The sequence below is a fragment of the Panthera tigris genome, chromosome B1, assembly GCF_018350195.1.
Source record: "Panthera tigris isolate Pti1 chromosome B1, P.tigris_Pti1_mat1.1, whole genome shotgun sequence".
NCBI classification, from domain to species: Eukaryota; Metazoa; Chordata; class Mammalia; order Carnivora; family Felidae; genus Panthera; species Panthera tigris.
In genome coordinates this window covers 70340246-70363587 of record NC_056663.1, presented here as the reverse complement: position 1 = coordinate 70363587, position 23342 = coordinate 70340246, and the positions used below count along the sequence as shown (strand labels likewise).

Below are 23342 nucleotides of genomic sequence, written 5' to 3'. Positions count from 1 at the left end.
CTCCCTACCCCTCCCCTGCTTGCACTCTGTCTGTCTCTCTCAAAAATAACATAAAAACATGAAAAAAACTGAAAAATAAAGGGGCACCTGGGTGGCTCAGTTGGTTTAGCATCTGACTTCATTCAGCTCAGGTCATGATCTCACGGTTCGTGAGTCCGAGCCTGGTGTTGGGCTCTGTGCTGACAGCTCAGAGCCTGGAGCCTGTTTTGGATTCTGTGTCTCCTCTCTCTGCTCCTCCCCATCTTGCACGCTCTCTCTCTCTCTCTCTCTCTCTCTCTCTCTCAAAAAATAAGTAAACAAAAAACTGAAAAATAAAGAATAACTCTAAGGCAAAATGCATGCTTCCTTCTAGTATAAAATATCCAAGTTCCAAGGTTTGTTACATCAATGATTTCAGTGCCTATATAATTTTGCAATTCAAATGTAGCCTTAATGTTAGTTAAAACTTGCAGACTTGGAAGAATTAATATACTCACTCTGAGCAACTAATTGGTTACCACCTGGGAAAAGCACTTCTGCAATGTATTCTGGAGCAACATTTATTTCCTAGTATGCTTATCTGTGTGAGCATTAAAAATAAGTGTTCACAGTTTATTTTTCTTCTGGTTTCTTGAGGAGAATCTTCATTTCCTCTGTTGTGCTAATATTGTGATGTTGGGATCAGAGAATTGTAGAAAGCAAAGAAGAAAATCAATCTTTCTAAGATATGGCAGCAGAGCTCACTAAAAAACTGACGTAGCGAGGGGAAAGGTCAAGGAAAAGCAAAGGAAGAGCAGAAAGTAGTGACAGGCAGGCTCCTGTCTTGAAAGGCACGGAAAAGAGTTTGGAGGAGGGGCTGTTATCCGTGATGAGTTGTATTGCAGCTTCCATGAAGTACTTTTTTATTAGTAGGTTACTAATTAGCAGATTACATTAGCAGATTTCCTGAATGATGTGTGATGTAATTCCTCTTCAGCTTCTTAAAAGACATTCAATAAAGTCTACTTGCTTTTTGATGTCTTAGAATATTGGATTTTGCCCTTTTTGAAAAAACACATGCCGAAATGCTGCTTCAAGTGGGAGAGAGAAGGCTTAAGTTTTTTTGTATTTTTTGGAGATACCTATATTTTTATTAATACTTACATTTTTATCAATATAGTATATGTTCCAGATTGAAAGCCTAGTAATAGATAAGGCACAGTATAATTTTTCAGGGAATATCTCACACTAGAGAAAGAGTGATTTAAAATATGTATTCCATTATTCCTCAGGGTAGCATAATGTGTTATAAAAGCAACCGTGTATTGCATTTAATTTATGACAACTGTTTTTATATCTAATTGCAATGAGAATGTTATTTATTTTTTGTAGAAGCATGTATTTAGCCCCTGAATAATTGATTATTTTCTTAGCTGATAGATGTTTTTGGAGAATTATTCAAAAGGATATTTTGGAATCAAATTCATTTACTTCCAGTGACCTTTTAGTTCACCTAAATGACAGAAACATACAGTACAGATCACTAGAAGATAGCTGTGGAATAAGATACAGACTACTGTACAGCACTCAGGAGACAAGTGTAGTTAACTTTAACTGAAAATGTGGTTAGTCTGTCTAAGCACTTCACTTTACAAGAGTAGATGTTGTTTTCCCAAGGTGAAACTTTAAGAGGATCTACGTAGTGTCTGTGCTCTCCTCTGTACCCTCTTTTGTCTTTTGTGGCATCGTTGCCCTAATCCTAAATCACCCCTGAAAGATATTCTGGCCTGTTGGAGACATTCCTACTGTATCTTGCATTCTGGGACAGCTAATGCGAGGATATTTGTTCTCATTTGTATAAAGGCTACCATGTGTCCCAACTCAGGAGGTATCATTAATATATCTATGTTTTAGTAATTACCGAATGCCCTCCAAATGTCAGACACCTAAACTTCTCCAGGTCCCAACAGTAGTTACTTGATTGTATCGGGTGGAAAACACCTGGGGAAAAGGGATGCTAGAAAAGGGAGAGGAACTTTCTTACAGAATATTTGAGGATTATAATAAAATATTGCATATTTATAATGTATCCTCTTGTTGTCCTCCTGCTGGGATTCATCATGGTAGCTAGCCCAGAGTACTTCCTGCTGGAACCGGATTCATCCAATTTTCATCAGGGAGTCTTTGTCCCTCCTATTTATCCCTGATTTCCGTCTCTTATCTTCTAATCAGAGCCTTTTATGGCTATTCTGACTCACTTAGTGCTTTCTTTTCAAACCACATCTTTCATCTCTATCATCTGATAGCTTCTTTGCTGTAACTAAATTATTTTTGTGTGTTCTTTTATTCTCTAATGGACTGTAAACTTCTTAAAGGCAGGAATAATGTATCCCACTTCATTTTCTCCAAGATACAGAAGACAAAAGGTGCTCCATAAATAGGAAGCCTATAAATAATTTCTTATATTAGCTAATATTGATTGAATAAATGAACAAATATTCTGCTCTTTGCCTAGCACAGAGTCAGAGTAGTGTTAAAACAATTGGCAGGGCAAATGTAATTAATAGGCTTATGTCAAGCACTTATTTGATTAAGTAACAGACTGAAATAGGTTTTTATGGTAGAGCATTGATTTTGGAAATTTTAGAGACCTTTATCCAGAGGAGCCAAATTATATATATTTGCTGGATGAAAATCTATCTGCCTTTCACTTTGTGTTGTGTAAACACAGCCTAAAGTTTTGCTCATTGAATAGACTTAAATATTCTGCTTTATTATTATTATGTTTTACTTTCAGCAATGTTTATTTTATACATCCCCATAAAACAGTTTCCTAAACATGTCTTTTGAGACTGTCATATTTTATAGATTTGCTCAGTCTTTTCAAAAATAGTGCCCTCATACTTTGTTCCTTCTAAGTAGGGAAAGTCACAAGGTATTATAGGTACATAGATAACTGTAAGGTGTCATCTAAGGAAAAACAAGGTCTAAAACAAAATTTGTTCTTTGTTACTAGATGCAAACACTGGTCAGGAATAATAGTGATGGACTCAGGAGAATAACTTAAAGGGTATATTGGATGAGAGGATATTTCTTTTTTTTTTCCTTCCGATCTGCCAGGGTAGGCTTACTTTATTATTATTATTGTTTTAGCTATTGATGTATAATTGACAAAATTTTAAGAGATTTGAAGTGTATGTGATGATTTGATATATGTCTCCATTGTGAAAGGAGTCCCCTCATCAAATTAATCAATACATCCATCACCTCATATACTTATCTTATTTTTTAAAGTTTTGGTGAGAACATTTAAGTTCTACTTTCTTAGCAAATTTCAGTTACACAGTGTTTTCAACTATAGTCACCATCTTATACATTAGATCCTGACCTTATTCACCTTATTCACTTTATAACTAAAAGTTTGTACTCTTCTACCGACCACTTCCTATTTCCCACACCCCAAGCCCCTGACAACCACTTTTCTACTCTGTTTGTATGCCCTCCAGGCTCATCCATGTTGTTACAAGTAACATAATTTCCTTTTTTGAAGGATGAATTGTATTCCATTACACACACACACCCCACATTTTTTTGATCCATTCATCCACTGATGGACACTTAGGTTGTTTCCATACCTTGGCTGTTGTCAATAATGTTGCAGTGAACATGGGAATACAGATATGTCTGCAAGATTATAATTTTATTTCCTTTAGATATATACCCAGAAGTGGGATTACTGGATTTTATGGTTGTTCTATTTTTAATTTCTTGAGGAACCTCCATACTGTTTTCCATAGTGGCGTATATACCAGTTTATGTTCCCATCAGCAGCATACAACGGTCCCCTTTATTCCACATCCTTGTTGGTATTTGTTGCCTCTCTCCCCACCTTTTTGTTTAAAATAATAACTAGAGAACATATTTCTTAACAACAAAGCAAACAAAAAAGTGCCCTAAAACAAGAGGTTGGGAAAAAAGAGTATTAGATTTGTCTAAATACAGGATGTATGTTTATGGAAACAGTATGGTGTACAGTGTGCAAGCCGTGATAGCAGACAGGCTTGTGCTTGAACACCTGAATGTACTTGTGTTGAATACACTTGTGTTGTGTACCTGATGCGCTATACCCTAAAAAGAGCGAATAAGTTACAAAAATAAATTAACAGTATTTTGCCTGGCATATTAGCTCTCAGTGACGGTGACTCGGGTCGTCAAGCATTTTCAAATTATGTACTGTTTCACAATAGAATCACATCTTAAAGGAAATGCTAAAGAAAATGAACTCTTTATAAGTTTGTTAGTAGCCCCATTGTAAAGTTGTGGTTTTGCTTATTAATAGCTGCCTAGAAATTTCCCCTACAAAGATATGCTGAAATAAAGGAACTCCTAAAATTTAGGAAGCTTCAATATTGCCCAAAGCTTTTCTCTATAGTTCAAACCTTTCTACCTCAACTGGCAGTTTCTTGTTCCAGAAGGCATAATGCAGAACACAAAGCTCAGGGGTGCGTGTAACATCAGTAGCTACAAGTCAGGTGGCAGGCAGATGTAGGGCAGCTTCTGAAAGAAGGCAACCCAGTCCTTTCTTCCAACAGATAAAGTTGATTATCGAAGAAGCAATCAGGGTTCCAGGCATTCACATTGTTGTTGGGAAATTTTAACCAATTCCATTTGGCAACCATTTCTTTGTGCTTGTTTGTTTAACTCAGATGCTAACTATTGCTGGCTAAACTAAAAGTAATCTCACATTGATTCACAAGCCATAATTGTGTAGTGAAGGAGAAATTACAGTCATATTAATATTCCTTAAGATCTTTCCACGTTATATGCCCCTACAGCTTGTTTTACGATCCCATTTTATAGCTAAAAATTCTTATTTCTCATTTCGATGTGTTTATTTGCATCCTACTACCTTACTTTTTTTGGTAAACTATCATAATTAATACTACAATTGGTATTTCCTGACATTAATAGTAACATCACCAAAATTGTCAAATAAATGTAATCATCCTAATTTGAAGTTCTAATTTTATCAGTGTAGATGGCACTGCTTGGGACAACTAGAAAAGGAGCATTCAGAACAGTGAGAAGAATGGTTTTTTGGAAGCCAGGTGGCATCTGTTCTATGGTTATGTTTATAATATTTATTGATTTTTTTTATTCAGTTCTTACCTTTGGCTTAAATCACTGGGATTTTCATAATTGAAAATGTGAACTATTACACTTGTGGGGGAAAAGTTGGGTATTATGGTTTATTATAATAATCTATACACAGACACTTCACCTCATCCGAGATACGTAAGCGCTCTTTCATGGAAATCAAAGCCTGTTTATACAATCCATAGTCTTTCTTTGGTTTAGTCATGCTTCATAATTATATTGAATTATTATTGCACTATAACTCATGATCCTGTCAGACTTTCTGTGCCTTTCTGCTGTATGACTTTTTATTTGTCTTAATAATAGACTTCAGCTCTTTTGAGCCTATCAAGAAAAAAAAAGTCACATTTGGGATCTGCTAAAAGAGCTTAATTCTGGTTTATGGCAATGATTTATCTTTGTTGTTTTAAAAACAATTTTGTATATTTCCCTTCTATATAGAGATTTACATTTTTTCCTTGAAACTAGTCTTAGTTTACTATTCCTTTTATTTTGTTGCTTTTATTATTAACTTTCCAACATTAATTCATTATGGAATAAAATTAGACATATGTGTTCCCATTTTTTTTTCTATTTTACATCTTAGATACACAAACCTTCAAAAGGTTTTATATATATATTTTTTCTCATATGATCTACCTTCATTCAGGTTTGTACCCTGTGGTAGGAATAATGTTCCTCCAAGATGTCCACGTCCTAATCTCAGAGTCTGTGGATATGCTGTTTCACATGGCAAAAGAGGCTTTGTGTGTGTGATTAAAGTAAGGATCTTGAGCTGGGGAGATTATTCTGGTTGTCCAAGCAAGGCCTCTATAATCACCAGGGTCCTTAAAAACAGGAGGCAGGAGGATCAGAGTCAGTAGTAGATGCAATGAAACCTATATGAACTCGGAGTAATACAAGGAAGTGATGTATCATCAGTCAAGGAACATAGGTGCCCTCTAGAACTTGAAAAAAGCAAGGAAATGGAATCTGTCCTCAGAACCTCCAGAAGGAGTCAGCCCTGCAGACACTGTAACTTGGGTCGTGTGAAACTAATTTTGATGTTCTGAACTCCAGAAGTGTTGCGATGATAATTGTGATCTGTTAGGCCACTAAAGATTTGGTAATTTTGTTACAGCAGTAATGGGAAACTAAGACACATGCTGATGAATACTTTAAAGTTTTTCCTCCCAAATTCTGTTGGAGGATCATCCCAATTACGCTAGATTCTTTCGGTATATGCAGCCCAGCAGACTGCTACTCTCATGAAGTTTTGAGTTCAGAGAGGCACCACAGTACCACCTAGCAGGCACTCCTAATATCCATGGAATATTGGAATAGGACTAGAAAATTTTAAATATTCATAAGGTGTTATTAAACGCCATTTAACTAAAACTTTTTAATAAAATTACATATTGAGAAATATTGCTAAAATATGACCTAAAAAAATTTTAGTGGCATTTTGTTAACTTGTAATTCCTACACGAAACATCTAACCTCACTAATGACTAAATTTAAACCCTTTTCAAACAGCCTTATAACAGCTTTGTTGACAGAACTTTAGTTATTATGCTGCCAGATGCTATGAGAATTGATCTCCTTTATTTCTTTGAATGCTCAATTTGTATTGTAATGTAAAGACTACCCAAGAGTTAAATTAAAGATTGCATATGTGAAGGCTAGGTAAAAATCAGGAGTAACCAGAATTGCTATCCTAACAATAATACAAAGTATAAAAACTTTTTAAGTGTTAAAATATCAATAATGCAATTCAGCCAGTTTTAATGTCTTGTTGTGAAGTGTTTTATTGCCTTGAAGAAATAGTTGAATTTGGGTGTTAATTGGGACTGAAAATTTGGAGAACATCCGTTTTCTAGATAATGAATAATCGTATGCTCTTTGGAATGAACAATGAGTAGTATTTGTCACCAAGTTCTTTAAAAACAATTAAGTAATTTTCCACTGATAAAAGAAGTCTGTTTCTGATGGGAATTTTTCATTGCAAAACAAACGATAAAGCTATAATTATTGTGATTGAATAATTGAAAATGAAAATAAGTAGGTTTCAAAGATAGTTATCTTAATATAGAGCATTGGAAATGCCAATAACCAGCAATTATTTAGAAATGCCCATAAAACATTCACCAAAGCAACTAATGAGCTTTTATCTTTTAATGAATGTTAAACTCAAATTATTAATTTAAACTGTAAAATTTTAAAACATTCTTAAAAGATATATAAATTTGTTGCAACTTGGATTGAATCATAATAATATGTGGCTACATAGCTAACAGAAAAACATCGTTGAAGCACTTTCATAATGAGATAATAAGATACAATGACCAAGACTGATACAACAAGAAAAGCAATTTCCAGTTTTTCAGTGATGCTTACTGTAATACAACTCTAGAGTACTCTAAAAAATAAAATTAAGAAAAGGATAACTGTAGAGGCTTGAGGATTATGTGGTATGTTGAGCTTACAACAGAACAGTTGAAAGCAAGAAGAATAATACAGGAGATGCTCAGAAGTATATTTTAGTACTGTGTCAGGATTTGTGACCTTGAAGTAAATTATTGTTAAGAATAACTGTTGGTTGATCAGCACAGTACAGAACAAATTGAATGAGTGACACTATATGCAGAATTTTTTGAGGCAAAAATTTTATTAATAGGTATTACCAATATTATAAAAGGATAACAGCAGCATAAAAGATATATCCTAATAAGGCAATGTGCTTGTTTAGCCCTTAGTATAGCCAAGTGCAGAATATATTACCTCATTTAATCCTTATAAAAATGCTATCTTTGTGGGTATATTATTATTATCCACATCTTATAGACAGGAAACTTTGTCTTCTGTTCAGTTTCTTAATCCTCCATAATCTTGCTTTTACTATGTCACTCTATTAAAATGCTTCTGCTAAAATTTTCAGGGGCTTCCTCATTTGCTGAAAGTGTGATTATACTTGAACTTCTGTGACGTCTGCTGCTGTTGACCTTCTCAAAGTTTTTGCCTGTTTGGGTTGGTGATGAAATCACATTCTCAGGGTTTCCTTTTCTCCTCAGTCTTCTAGCCTGTCCCTTAAATGCTTGCCTTTCCCAGAGCTTTGTTGGTTTGTTTGTTTGTTTTTTGCCTTGCATTCCTACTATGATTAATACTTTTAGACAAACTCTTCATTAGTCTTCTTTTTGTTGTTGTTCTGTTTTCAAGATTTATTTCTGCCATAATGTGTACCAGAATTTCATCCCTTTTTATGGCTGAATAATATTCCTCGGTGTGTATGTGTATGCAGGCATACCTTGTTTTATTGTCCTTTGCAGATTTTGTCTTTTTTACAAATGGAAGATTTGTGGCAACCTGCAGTGAGCAAGTCTATCGGCGCCGTTTTTCCAACAGCATTTGCTTACTTTCTGCCTCTTTGTCACATTTGGTAATTCTCACGGTATTTCAGACTTTGTTACTATTATTTGTTATGATGATCTGTGATCTTTGATGTTAGTCTTATAATTGTTTTGGGGCATCAGAAACCATGCTCATAAAAGATGACAAACTTAACTGATAAATGTGTGTGTTCTGACTGGTCCACAAACCAGCCATTTTCTGTTTCTCTCCTTGTCTGTCCTTGGGCCTCCTATTCCCTAAGATACACAATGTTGAAATGAGGCCAATTAATAACCCTACGATGGCTTCTAAGTGTTCAAGTGAAGGAAGAGTCGCAGGTCTTTCACTTTAAATCAAAAGCTAGAAATGATTAAGCTTAGTGAGGAAGGCATATCAAAAGCCAAGATAGGCCAAAAGCTGGGCCTCTTGCACCAAACAGCCACATTGTGGTTGCAAAGGAAAAGTTCTCGAAGGAAATTAAAACTGCTGCTCCAGTGAACACATGAATGATAAGAGAGCAAAACAGCCTTATTGCTGATATGAAGAAGGTTTTTGTGGTCCAGATAGATCACACCAGGCACAACATCGCCTTAAGCCAAAGCCTAATCCAGAGCAAGGCTCTAACTCTCTTTAACTCTGTGAAAGCTGAGAGAGGTGAGGAGGCTGCAGAAGGAAAGTGTGAAGCTAGTAGAGGTTGGTTCATGAGGTTTAAGGAAAGAGGCCATCTCCATGACATCAAAGTGCAAGATGAAGCAGCAAGTGCTGATGGAGAAGCTGCAGCAAGTTCTCCGGAAGATCCAGCTGAGACAATTCATGAAGGTGGCTACACTAAACAGCAGATTTTCAATGTACACAAAACAGCCTTCTATTGGAAAAAGATACTATCTAGAACTTTAACAGCTAGAGAAGAGAAGTCAATGTCTGGCTTCAAAACTTCAAAGAACAGGCTGACTCACTTGTTAGGGCCCAATTGCAGCTGGTGATTTTAAGTTGAAACCAATGTTTATTTACCATTCTGAAAACCCCAAGGCCCTTAAGCTTTATACTAACTCCACTCTGCCTGTGCTCTTATCAGTAGCACAAGAAAGCCTGTATGACAGCACCTCTGTTTACAACCTGGTTTACTGAATATTTTAAGCCCACTGTTGAGACCAGCTGCTCTAAAAAAAGGTTCCTTTCAGAATATGACTGCTCATTCGCAATGCACCTGGTCATCCAACAGTTCCGATAGAGATGGACAAAGAGATTAACGTTGTCTTCATACCCGTTAACATAGCATTCATTCTGCAGCCCATAGATTAAGAAGTGATTTTGAACTTTGGGGTGCCTGGCTCAGTCGTTTAGCGTCCAACTTCGACTCGGGTCATGGTCTCATGGTTTGTGAGTTCGAGCCCTGTGTCAGGCTCTGTGCTGACAGCTCAAAGCCTAGAGCCTGCTTCGGATTCTTTGTCTCCCCCTCTCTCTGCTCCTCCCCCACTTGTGCTCTGTCTCTGTCTCTCTCTCAAAAATAAATAAACAATTTAAAAAAAGAAGTAATTTTGAACTTCAAGTCTTATTATTTAAGAAAAACTTTCCTCAAGGCTATAGTTGTCATAGATAGTGATTCCTCCATTGGATCTGGGCAAAGTAAATTGAAACCCTTCTGGAAAAGATAGTGTTTTAGATGCTATTAAGATCATTGGTGATTCATGGGAAAAGGTCAAAATATCAACGTTCATAGGACTTTGGAGAAAGAGATTCCAACCCTCATTAATGCCTTTGAGGAGCTTAAGACTGCAGTGGAGGAAATAACTGTAGATGTGATGGAAATAGGGAGAAAACTAGAATTAGAGGTGGAGCCTGAGGACGTGACTGAATTGCTGCAAACCCATGATAAAACTTTAATGGATGAGGAGTTGTTTCCTTTTGGATGAGCAAATAAAGTGATTTCTTGAGATGGAGCCTCCTCCGTGAAGATGCTGTGCAGATCGTTGAAATGACAACAAAGGTTTCAGAATAGTACATAAACTTAGTTGTAAAGCAGCAGCATGATTGGAGAGGATTGACTCCAGTTTTGAAAGAAGTTCTTCTGTGGGTCAAATGCTATAGACAGCATCTCAGGATACAGAGAAATCATTCACAAAAGGAAGAGTCACTGGATGTGGCAAACTTCATTGTCGTCTCATTTTAAGAAATTGCCACAGCCACCCCAGTCTTCGCCAGCCACCACCCTGGTCAGTCGGCAGCCATCAACACCGAGGCAAGACACCCTCCACCGGCAAAAAAAAAAAGATTATGACTCACTGAAAGCTCAGATGATGGTCGGTATTTTTTAGCAGTAACATATTTTTTAATTAAGGTGTGTACATTGTTTTTTTCAGACATTCTGCTGTCACACACTGAATACACTACGGTATAGTGTAAATATACTTTTTATATGCACTAGAAAACCAAACAATTCATTTGACCTGCTTTACTGCAGTATTTACTTCATTGCTGTGGTCTGGAACTGAACCCGCAATATCTTCAAGGTATGCCTGCATACCACACTTTGGTTACCCATTCATCTCTTGGTGGACACTTGGGTTGTTTCCACCTTTTGACTATTGTGAATAATGCCGCGGTGAATCTGAGCATGCAAGTATCTGTTGGAATCTCTCCTTTTGGTTCGTTTGGGCTTATACCTAGGAGTGGAATTGCTGGGGCATATGGTATTCCTATGTTTAACTTTTTGAGGACAGACTATCATTGTTGAAAAGTTAAATATGTACGTAGAGTGAGGACGTGTTAGTGATTTATCGAACTCATTAGTGAGGGATCCAGTGGGATAGTAAAGCTGCTTCAGTGGAGACTTCAGGAGCTGGAAGTGAAGGAATGAATGCTGACATTAGACTGCTAAATTAGATACAGACCTGTTAATGTCTCACAGGGCAATAAAAACATATTATTGGTGGATATCTTTTCTACCTGACATAAAACATTTGCATCTACACCAGGCAAAAATCATTTGCAATTTACGAACCTGCTATAGGTTATATGATTTTATGGCATCTGGGCCCCTAACCAGTAGAAAATGGCAAGTCAGACAAAGTTACATTTTCCCGAAGAATCCTATGACCCTTTAAGTGGGCTTGTTAGACAATGTTTCAGCATGATATTAAAAAGGCAAACAACAGCATTTTTTCTCTATTTCCAGATTTTATTTTACTTTGCCTCCTTTTCCCTTTTATTTTGTTTATACTATGTTTTGCATTCAATTTTTTTTGTAGCTTCATCTTCGTACATACCTTTCTTAGGATGAATTACTTTGTTGGAATTTGTTTACTTTTCTTTAAATTTTGATATATATTGCCAAATAACCCTCCAAGAAAGGTTTTAAGTTTATTTTGCTATCCGTAGTGTAGAAATGTGCCAGGTCTCCATGCCTTGTGAATAATAAATATGATTACTCATCATCCTCATTTCCAATTTCATGAACAAAGGGAAAAAATTGAATCTTGTTTTTTATTGTGTTCGTTTTCTAGTGAGGCGGAACATATCTTCATGTTCATTGGCTGTTCTTAACAGACTTCGCTATTGGGTTTTTCATGAGAATTGTTACTTTCTTGAAAGAAACTCGTAGTATAAGTGTTTTGAGAGGATGATCGGATTGTTTTATACAAATTATGTTCATATTTTTAATGGTAAATTCATTCTATCATATGAAAATAACATATTTTACTAATCTGTTCCTTCATGATAGATTTTATATTGTTTCTGGGTTTTTTTGTTGGTTTGTTTGGCTATTACATAGATGTGTGCAATAAACATCCTTGAAATATATTTATGTGCCAAGTGCATTCACTTTTATGTATGTATGTATGTATGTATGTATTTTTTAATGTTTCTTTTTGAGACAGATCGAGAGGGAGAGAGAGAGTGTGAACAGAGGAGGGGCAGAGAGAGAGGGAGACACAGAATCCGTGACCTGAGCCGAAGTCGGACTCTAACCGACTGAGCCACCTAGGTGCCCCAAGTGCATTCACTTTTAAAAGTAGAGTTTATTTTTATTTTTTAAATTTATTTTGAGAGAGAGAGAGTGAGAGAGCGAGAGTGAGCACAAGTGGGGGAGGGCAGAGAGGGAGAGAAAGAATCCCAAGCAGGCTCTGCACCATCAACACAGAGCCTGACGTAGGGCTTGAGCTCACGAACCGCAAGGTCATTACCTGAGCTAAGATCAAGAGTCAGACGCCTAACTGAGTGCACCACCCAGGCACCCCAAAAGTAGATTCTTTCAGAGCAGTTTTAGCTTCACAGCAAAATTGAGCAGAATGTATAGGGAACTCTTATACACCCCCTGCTTCTCCCTGCCTACAGCCTCCCCCACTGTGGACATCTGCATGAAAGAGATACATTTGTTGCAATCAGTGAACCTACGATGACACATCATCACCTAAAGTCTGTAGATTACATTAGGGTTTGCTCTTGGTGTTGTTCATTTCATGGGTTTTGACAAAGGTGTGAACACATGATCTACTATTATAATTTGATACAATAGAATCTCGCTACCCTAAAAATCCTTTGTGCTCTACCTGTTCATCTCCCCCTGGCAACCACTGATTTTTTTTTTTTTTTTTTTTTTTTTTTTTTTCTGTATCCATAGTATTACCTTTTCCAGAATGTCACATAGTTGGAATCATGCAGCATATAGCCTTTCCAGATTTGGGTCTTTCACTTAATAGTATATATTTAACATTCCTGTATGTCTTTTCGTGGCTTGACAGTGCATTTCTTTATCCTGGTGAGTAATATCTGTTGTGTGGATGTACCACAGTTTGTCCATTCATTTACTGAGGGACGAGTTTTGACAATTATGAATAAAACTACGGTAAACACGGATGTGCAGGTTTTTGTGTGAGTGTAAGTTCTCAGCTCCTTTGGGTAAATACCAAGCAGTGCAGTGTGGTAAGAGTATGTCATTTTTTAAAAAATTTTTTTTATTTTTTTATTTTTAAATTTTTTTTTATTAACGTTTATTTATTTTTGAGACAGAGAGAGACAGAGCAGGAATGGGGGAGGGTCAGAGAGAGGGAGACACAGAATCTGAAACAGGCTCCAGGCTCTAGGCTCTGAGCGGTCAGCACAGAGCCCGACGCGGGGCCCGAACCCACAGACCACGAGATCATGACCTGAGCTGAAGTCGGCCGCTTAACCGACTGAGCCACCCAGGAGCCCCAGTATGTGTCATTTTGTAAGAAACTTCCAACCGTCTTCCAAAGTGGATGCACCGTTTTCATTCCCACCATCAATGAATGAGAGATCCTGTTGTTCCACATCCTCATTTGCATTTGGTGTTGTCAGTGTGCTGGATTTTGGCCCTTTCTGATAGGTGGTGTAGTGGTATCTCATTGTTTTAATTTACATTTCCCTAATGACATGTAAAGTGGAACATCTCCTCATATGCTTATTTGCCATCAGTATATCTTCTTTAGTGAGGTGTCTATTAAGATATTCGGCCCATTTTTAATGGGGTTGTTTGCTTTCTTATTGTTGCATTTCAAGAGTTCTTTGTAGGGGCACCTGGGTGGCTCAGTCATTTGAGCATCCAGCTTTGGCTCAAGTCATGATCTCATGGTTCGTGGGTTCAAGCCCCGCATCCTGCTCTGTGCTGACAGCTCTGTGTGTCTCACTCTCTCTCTGCCCCTCCTCCACTCATGTTCTGTTTCTCTGTCAAAAATAAATAAACATTAAAAAAATTAAAAAGAGTTCTTCGTATATTTCTTGCTCTTGATTTTTAACTAATGTCTTTCCACTGATTAGTACAAAACCTCTGTCTCTCGTTCTGGCCTCTTTTTAGTGACGATATTGATTATGTTTGTCAATTTATGTATCTTGATATTTAGTGATTCTTTTTAATTTTTTTTTTTAATTTTTCATTTATTTTTGAGAGACAGATCAGGAGCATGGGAGGAGCAGACACAGGAGAGAGGGAGACACAGAATCTGAAGCCAGCTCCAGGCTCTGAGCTGTAAACACAGAGCCTGATGCGGGGCTTGAACCCACGAGTCAAGTCGGATGCTTAACCAACTGGCCACCAGGCACCCCTTAATGAGTCTTTTGTCATACTGATAAAACACTTACCTGACCTTCTCTGATTGCAGCACCTGGCAAAATTCTGCCCACTCTCAGGGAACCTCCTCAGATTCACATTCTACAGCCTTTCCTGACTGGTGTCTGAAGTGATCATTTATTCTGTCAACAAGTACTGTCACCCTTAGAATCCTTACCAATTAGGTCCTTACTTGTATCCTCATCACCTTCTGAGAGTATGGCCCTCATGTTTTTATCCTTCTCAGACTGGTAGCTCAGAACTTCGAACATAGAAAGTCCTTGATGAATTACTGTTTAGTGAATGAACAAATGAAGGAAGAAAGGAATGTTTAACCTAGCATAGTAAAACTGATAGTTAACCGAGCCTCTTTTGTAATCATTGAATTTAGTCTGGAACATAATAGCAAGTAGATATTTTATTTTGTTAGTCTATAAAACAAACTTGCCATTGCTCATTGATGTATCTAAAGTCTGTGAAATCTTAATATTAGATTAATCAGATATTAATAATTAATAATCAGAAATCTGCTTTGTTTTCTAATATTGTATTATGTTGATCTGTGTATAATCAGCAACTAATATAGCACTTTACATCTGGTACATGAACAATGATTTTTCAAAGCTTTTGAAGAATTAATAGAATTAAAGTTAGTTTTGATGTTTGGTAACCAATTAAAACTTACAGGTGGCATCTTTACAACAATAGAAAAGAAATGCTTTCAATAGTAATTGTTAGCCTTTTCACAGGGGTGATATAGCTATCTTGGTAATAATGTTAATAATACATATAATAAGTTAGCTAACTTTGAGTACTTCTTTGTTCCAGGTTTCATGCTTTAGGTACAGCATTTCATTTGATTCCTGTGAATAGTTTAGGATTAATTTTATTGACAAGGAATTTGAGGCTCAGAGAGATTAAGTGACTTGCTTTAGGGCACATAAAATATATATAATTCAGACCCATATTTGTCTGACTGTCCTGTCTTCAGGTCCCTGCCTTGATGTCAGTTCACTTGGCTACTTTTATCTAATCCTGAGTCTAGATTAGATGCCCTGTTGCAAACTATTTCCATTTTTATAGCCTTTTGCAAATTGTTTTATGTTTGGCTGATTGTCAGTGTAACTTACAATTATCTTTGAAGTCTGGGAGTACTCACAGATGTATCCTTAGTACCCAGAGTTTGGAAAAGAATATATGGTTAATAAATGATTTTTGAATTGAATGAATGAGCCAACCCATCACCTAGGGATTTAGGAGGAATTTAAGTAAACATTTTCTGAAAGTATAGAATGTACTCTGTAGCTAGATTCTCAAGGATGTTTAATGAAAAGAGAACTAACTTATTTATATAGCAGTCACTGTGTTAATCTTTTAATTGATTATTTTATTGAATTATCACATTAGGGTATCGATATTCGTGCTTTTTATATGAAGAAACTGAGCTCAAAGAGGTTAAGAAACTTGCTCAGAGTCAAAACTAAAGATTCAGAGCTGAAATTTGAGTCAAGTACTTTATCTTTTCTAGCCCATGTTGACTCCATTATACTAGGCTTTATAATTTGGCTAATATAACTTCAAAAACACTATTTATGATGATATATAGAATAAAAAGGTGGTGACATTAATCATTTCTTGTATCATTTGTAATTTTGTAATTTTTTCCACAGATAGGTTTTATTTTGTCAAAACCCTCTGGTACTGTATAGGGCTATGCAAGGCTTTAATCAGCTTTCAGCTGGTTAAAATGCTTTGAACTTAATAATGGATATAAAGGTATAAGTGATATAAAGATATTCATGCATTGATGGAAACACTGTTTAGAGTTCAAGAAGGATTTGGAATAATGATCTTCACATGGAGAAACACTCTTAAAATTGCTATAAAATTTTTAAAAGAAAAATAATTTTGCTGTATAATTTTAGATGAACTATCCATACAATTTTGGAGACAGAATAGTGGAATATAGGATATGTGTATGTGTGGAGATTTTAAGGAGAATTCAGGCTACCCCAAACATTATAAGGTGGCTTCTTTTTAATTATGCAAAGTATGCTGAAGTTAAAGGTTGGCATTGCTTTCATTCCTGTCAGATATCTTGAGTATTATTAAAAATGTTGATATAATATCATTGGAAATTAATTACTATGGGGCAAACCAGCATACACCCCAAAATGTAGTTGTTTTTAGTCTAGATACAGAATACCAATAGATCTTAATATTAGTATCTGTATAAATATATCTAACATTCTATTAAAATAAGAATACCTAATATTAGACTAAAATAAAGCATCTTGATTCTAAAAGCCACATTGGCAGAGTTGCTTAATTAACAGTGGCATCCAAATAATGCTGACAGTCTCTTGTCAGGTATATGACAATCCCTCAAATGATATTTTACTTTTCATCCATCTCTATTTCTGGCAAGGATTTGAGGTGTATAATAACAAAAAAAAAATGCAAGCAAATAATTGAAATAGGACTAAATGTGCAAGAACCATGCAATGATAGTCATACCAGGATATGAGAGATGAATTATTAATTCAGTTGGCTGTAGAATTTAGCCTTCACTCCTTAGCTGCCAGACAAAAAGAAAAACATGATGAGATACTTCAGTTTTACTTTCCTGTAATAGGAGGCATGTAAGAGAATCAGGAGAGCATTTTTAGGAATAAACTCTAAGGAATAGATTTATTTTTGGAAAGCACTTAGAGTAAGTGTGCCTAGCACACAGTAAATGCCTATTGAATGATATAGTAATATATGTATAAACAAGTGAAAAATTAATAAAGAAGAATTTATCTTGTGTATTTTCATATAATGGTCGTTGACCAAAATAAGGGGTCATGGCTTTAACAACATGTTTACAGAAGATAGATAGTCAACCTCATCTGGTTATTTTTCATACTGATCCTTGACAACAAGTTAAGGACATGTATTTTATTATGACATGTGAATGCACATTTTAAACATAGAAGTTTAAAAGATGTGGTCTTCGATGAATTACCTTTTGACAAGACATAGAACATAAAGAAAGTAATAAAATAGTTTTAGTGTGTGTAATTTTAGAATACCAATAATTTTAGCTGATCATTTCAAGGGAACTTTTTAGCAAATAATATGAAGTTGAATACTCATAAGTGCTCAAAGTCATGTCAAGTCTATGTCAACCATGCGCTTAGTGAAGGTAGCATAATTGTTATTTTATTAGAAAATAATTGAACCTAATGTGTATGCCTTTTAAAGGGGAGGGCCATGGATGTTTGCCTGGAATGGATAAAAACTTGGGGTGGGAAGAGCATTACTTCTGCTGGAAGTGTCACCACATGATGGTGAGAAGCCTTTGTCTTGGATGAGTTTGAGTTATTTCTTGTAGTCGTGACAACCACAGTCAGATATAAAGCAGTTAAATCCCATTATGAATTTTAAGATATGCATATATTTTAACAAACAGTTTATGTAGCTGTGCAACATAACTCTTTGTTTTCTAGAGTCCTTGGCCTCCTTTATTCCCTCCTTAATTCCATGTTCATTTAATAAGATAAATGTTACCTTCCCCCCCCTCCCGCCCCCAATGGTGCAGATAAGTTCAGTGTCAGCCTATATAATCCTTTTTTTTTAGTGTTTATTATTTACTTTTGAGAGAGGCATGTGGGGGGAGGAAGAGAGAGAGAGAGAGAGTGCACACACGTGCGCCAGCAGGGGAGGGGGAGGGGCAGAGAGAGACGGAGACACAGAATCCAAAGCAGGCTCCAGGCTCTGAGCTGTCAGCACAGAGCTCAACGTGGGGCTGGAACCCATGAACAGTGAGCTCATGACCTGAGCTGAAGTCGGATGTTTAACTGACTGAGCTACCCAGGCACCCTGCTTATATAATCCTTGGTTTATTTGCCTTGGACACTCTGAAACCATCTGCATATGATTTTTAAGAAACCATTTGTGTTATATATGTTGTGAAGCCTTTATAAACCTTAAGTTTAGAGTAGCTATGAGATATAGGTAGGTTAAATCTTATTTTACTCTCTGTACTTCAGTGTGTGGATATTGCTACTGTGTGCCTTTACTCTTCTACAATTACTATACAGTCTGAAGATCATATGAGAAAGTAAAATGTCTCAGATTGCTCCTTGCTTATGCTTTATTTTATATTTTACACATATGTAAAGCATGTACATTTATGTTTTATAGAAATCTATTAGGTCTTATTATTTAGTAAAAGATGATCTATAACCTCTTCCTAGTTAATTATTTTGGATTTTGATTTGAAGTTTATGATTTCATTCATTTTGATAACATCAAAAGACTATATGGATAGATAGTATTTTGTGAATTTTGAATGATTGAAAATAAGGAAGCTGAGGCCCAATGCAATTTATGCTTTGGACACTTTTGTGCACGTTCTGAGTATAGTATATATAATTAAAATCAAAAGGTGTGCGTATGATGCTCAATGTTAAGTTCGTATATACTAACAACCTGATTTGTGCTAGAACCTCATTTAACTGGCAGATAATAAAATGTATTAAGGTATTAAACTTGTTCCTAGTGCACATACTCTTAAAATCTATGTCTTGACATAATTCAATTTTTACAAAGTTTTAAGATAAAAATTTTAGGAGGTAGACAAAAAACTCAAGTAAAATAATCAGCTATTTAGTAGATTTCAAAACATTTTTCTACTATAAATAAAATATAACATTTACAAATTTTGATGTACCTGTTTTGCATCCAATGCAAATCTCATTTGACTATCTTAAATTCTCTCTATAATCGTACATGTATGAATCTTCAAAGACAGTTTTTCTTTTTCCTTCTTAGGTAAACATATGTACATATGTGTGTTATATACATATATACATCATATTATATAATGTATATGTTTTATATACACATATATATTATTTTTGTAGTTTGCTAACTAGTAAAAGGCCAGGAGAAATATTTTTCTTTACTCTCCTTTTTTTTTTTTTTTTTTTTTAGCTTTATTGAGGTATAGGAGTAAGAGTAATTAAAGATGGGCATTAAGCATAAAGCAGTGAGTGTTGGAAAGGCACATTTCATAAGCAAAAAAGAAAAAAAATTATTTTAGGTATATTGACACAATATACACATATATTGATTAATAACCTGAAGCTTTTTTGTTGTTGTTTATTTTGTTTTGTTATTATTATTATTTTAATTTAAATCAAAGTTAGTTAACATACAGTGTAATGATGATTTCAGGAATAGAATTCAGTAATTCATCACTTATGTGTAACACCCAGTGCTCATCCCAACCAGTGTCCTCCTTAACGCCCCTTCCCCATTTAGTCCATCCCCTCACCTACTTGTCATCTATTTTGAATTAAATTTTATTCTTTTTTTGGTGTGTTGGGTGGGGGGAAGAATAATGGTAATATTTAGCAGTCTCAGGTTTTTATAACACCACTTACCCAACTGGCATAACTGGCATTTGTATAAAGGTAAAGCAATTATTGGTAAACTTATATTCTGATGTTGGAGCTAGCAAGTGCTGCTGGAATGTCTATAGAGACACAAGGGTCGTTTTAGACTGCTCTTTTTATTTAGTGACCAAACTGTTTTGATCCTGGTTGACGTTACAAGACCAAAAATATTGGTGCTGCTAATCACTGAAACTCTTTTTATTCTGGTGCTGAGCATGTCTTTCAAATAGCAATAAACACCCACACGCACACATTTTTTTCCCCCCAGGACTATAGAGTTAACATCTTCTTGAGACAAAAATGGAATGATCCCAGGTTGAAGCTCCCTAGTGATTTTCGGGGTTCAGATGCACTGACAGTGGATCCCACAATGTACAAGTGTCTGTGGAAACCTGACTTATTTTTTGCAAATGAAAAAAGTGCCAATTTTCATGATGTGACCCAGGAAAATATCCTTCTATTTATTTTTCGTGATGGAGATGTTCTTGTCAGCATGAGGTACTTGTTAATATTTGTACATTTATACATGTATATATATATATATATATTTTAAGTCAGTGTATCACAGAGAAACATGTTAAGCAACTTCTAAGACCTCTGTTTCTACTTTCAGGTTATCTATTACTCTTTCCTGCCCTTTGGACTTGACCTTGTTTCCCATGGATACACAACGTTGCAAGATGCAGCTGGAGAGCTGTATGTAAATGAGACCCAAAGTGACTATAGCATAAAATCTATATGTGACTATATGTTTAAAATCTGTAGACAATACATTCTACTAATATCTTGGATAACAATGATAAAACTGATGCTTTTGATTACAAATAGTCAGTAAAATAATTTATTTAGGAAAATTATAGTTATTCTTTTACTGTAATCATTTCTAAGATAGATCCCTTTGGTACTAGTTTTACCTCAGTTATGTAGATGTACACTTCTAACTTCTTATAATTGCCAACTTCATTTCAAATTAGTATTATAAGTAAAGTAAATGATGAGGCACCTAGGTGGCTCAGTCGGTTAAGCATCTGACTTCAGCTCAGGTCCTGATCTCACTGCTGGTGAGTTTGAGCCCCATGTTGGGCTTGGTGCTGACAGCTCAGAGCCTGAAGCCTACTTCGGATTCTGTGTCTTCCTCTCTCTGCCCCTCCCCTGCTCGCACTCTGTCTGTCTGTCTCTCTCTCCCAAAAATAAATAAACATTTTAAAAAGTAAGTAAAATAAATGAAAAAAAAATTATGTCTTAACAACTGTTCTGCTGTTAAAATCACGTGTTCAGAGCAGAAAATTTGAAAACATTGAAAAACTGTCTCTAAATCCTGCCAAATAGTCATTTTCTTTGGATGTGTAAAAATTTTTTCGACAACATTGGAATTTTTGTGTTTCTGTGATCATATGTTTTTCAGTTTATGAAGGGTGCACTACATTAAGGTATAAAGTATATTAATTGAAATTATTATTGAAATGATTATTTACCTTTAAAATACATTAATTCACTATGATGCTTATCTTTTGAAAATAAAAGTGGGACATAAAACTTGAAAAATGAACACTAACACAAGGAATCCTTAGCCTGAATACCTATATACCGTGAGCTATTTCAGCAAAAAAAAAAAAAAGAGTGATAGCCTTGGAAAATATCGTATATATACTTGCTAGATGATGTGCTTTAAAGTTACTTTGTGGTTATTTGTTGTTGTTTTAAGTGTACTGAAGTTTGATCCTACATTTGAACAATATCGGTTGCTTTCTAAGTATAAAATGGGATTTTGTAGATGTAAGTGTGTGTATGTACATTTTTGTGAATGTGTTGTACAGTGTATACCTGTGTGTCAATACATATTTGTGTAGAAAATTTTAACTATTTACATTCAAATCTATTACCCGATGCACTGAAATATTGCTTTGGAAAACCCATACACTTTAAGCGTTGAATGGTAGGCTACTCTGTGCTGTAAAACCCTATAGGATCCTTGAATTGTAGCCATATTACCTAAGCCCAAAATGTGTGCTTCAGCCTGCTGTAATACTGTCCACTTGAGAGGTTGTTTTACTGCTTTCCTGTGGCCATGCAACTCCTTCAGGGAAGTTTCTGGTCATGTCTTCAAAAATATAGGTGATTTCGTGCTTAAATGTTTTTTGTTTTTTGTTTTTTTTAATGTCCAGGTAGCATATTGTATAGTTGTGAATGTAGATATGCAAAAAAGCTAGAATGACTTATTCACTGCTCTTTATCAACGACAGTTCAGAATTTTGATATAGAGAAATGTGCTACTACATATGATGCCGTAGGATTGTAACTGCAATATGCTAAATATTTTAGCTTATTCTTTCTTTAAGCCAACTAATTATCTGTAAATTTGCGCTAATATTTTCATTAATGGCCATAGATTTTATCTCTTCACATTTTTAACAAAAATTTTATATAAGTAAGGCCTATGATCTTACCGTTGCTGAACTTAATAATTGGACTACTAAAATATTTAAAAGTATTAGTAATCATATTCCAAACTAATATTTTTATTTATTTACTTTTGTTTATAGTTGGCTACACAACTGATGATTTACGGTTTATCTGGCAATCAGGGGATCCTGTTCAGTTAGAAAAAATTGCATTGCCTCAGTTTGATATTAAAAAGGAAGATATCGAATATGGTAACTGTACAAAATACTATAAAGGCACCGGTAAGTAATATTCTTTGAATTAAACAAAACTAAGTCATATTTCAAAGATTCATTTTAATTTTAATATATGCTAGGAACAGGATAGAAAAAAACTTAGTTAAAAAGAAAGTTCAGTATTTATAAGTAGTTTATCATATATCCATATACTTAAATTACATATTTAAATCTTTCATAAAATTACATTTACTAAGGTTCTTAAAAAATTTTATTCTAGTTTTGCTTTTCTTTATGAAATTCTAGATAACAAGAGGTTTTCAATTTTTTATTTTAGTAATATGAACTCTCCCAAGCAATGGTTTGCTTAAGTATTGAAGAAACTCTGCTTCTGGCAAGATTCATTTTGGGGCCAAACATTATGGATTTGATCGATGTAATCCATATACATTTGTCTCTTGTCTTTTAGGCAGGTTTTAGATGTTGGTTGAGCCATATTGTTAGTTTTACAAAGCACTGATCTTTATGCTGTGCGGGAATCAATAGCATGTCTAGGAAATAACTAGACATCAGTGAACACTCCCTGTATAATATTCTTGGCATACGTTATGGAGCAGCTAATTGCGAAAAGCACAACAAATTAACCTCATTCATTAAATTACCTCAAACTTTGCAGAAATAAAAATATAATACTAATCAATACTTTAATAATATGATTCATATTCAACCCTT

The 23342-nt window shown here is 35.2% G+C and overlaps 1 protein-coding gene across 10 annotated transcripts in view; it reads left to right on the top strand.

Moving 5' to 3' along the window:
- The window catches only part of GLRB (glycine receptor beta), a 98639-nt gene that overhangs the window by 41373 nt on the left and 33924 nt on the right, over nt 1–23342 (top strand). For all 10 annotated transcript variants that reach the window (XR_006216713.1, XR_006216715.1, XR_006216714.1 and 7 more), the window contains 3 exons: nt 20261–20490; nt 20606–20688; nt 22536–22676. Coding sequence is in view for 7 of the 10 variants with exons in the window: in XM_042983705.1 (XP_042839639.1) it covers nt 20261–20490; nt 20606–20688; nt 22536–22676 (454 nt within the window). In the remaining 3 variants the exon portion in view is untranslated. The remainder of the gene's footprint in view (nt 1–20260; nt 20491–20605; nt 20689–22535; nt 22677–23342) is intronic.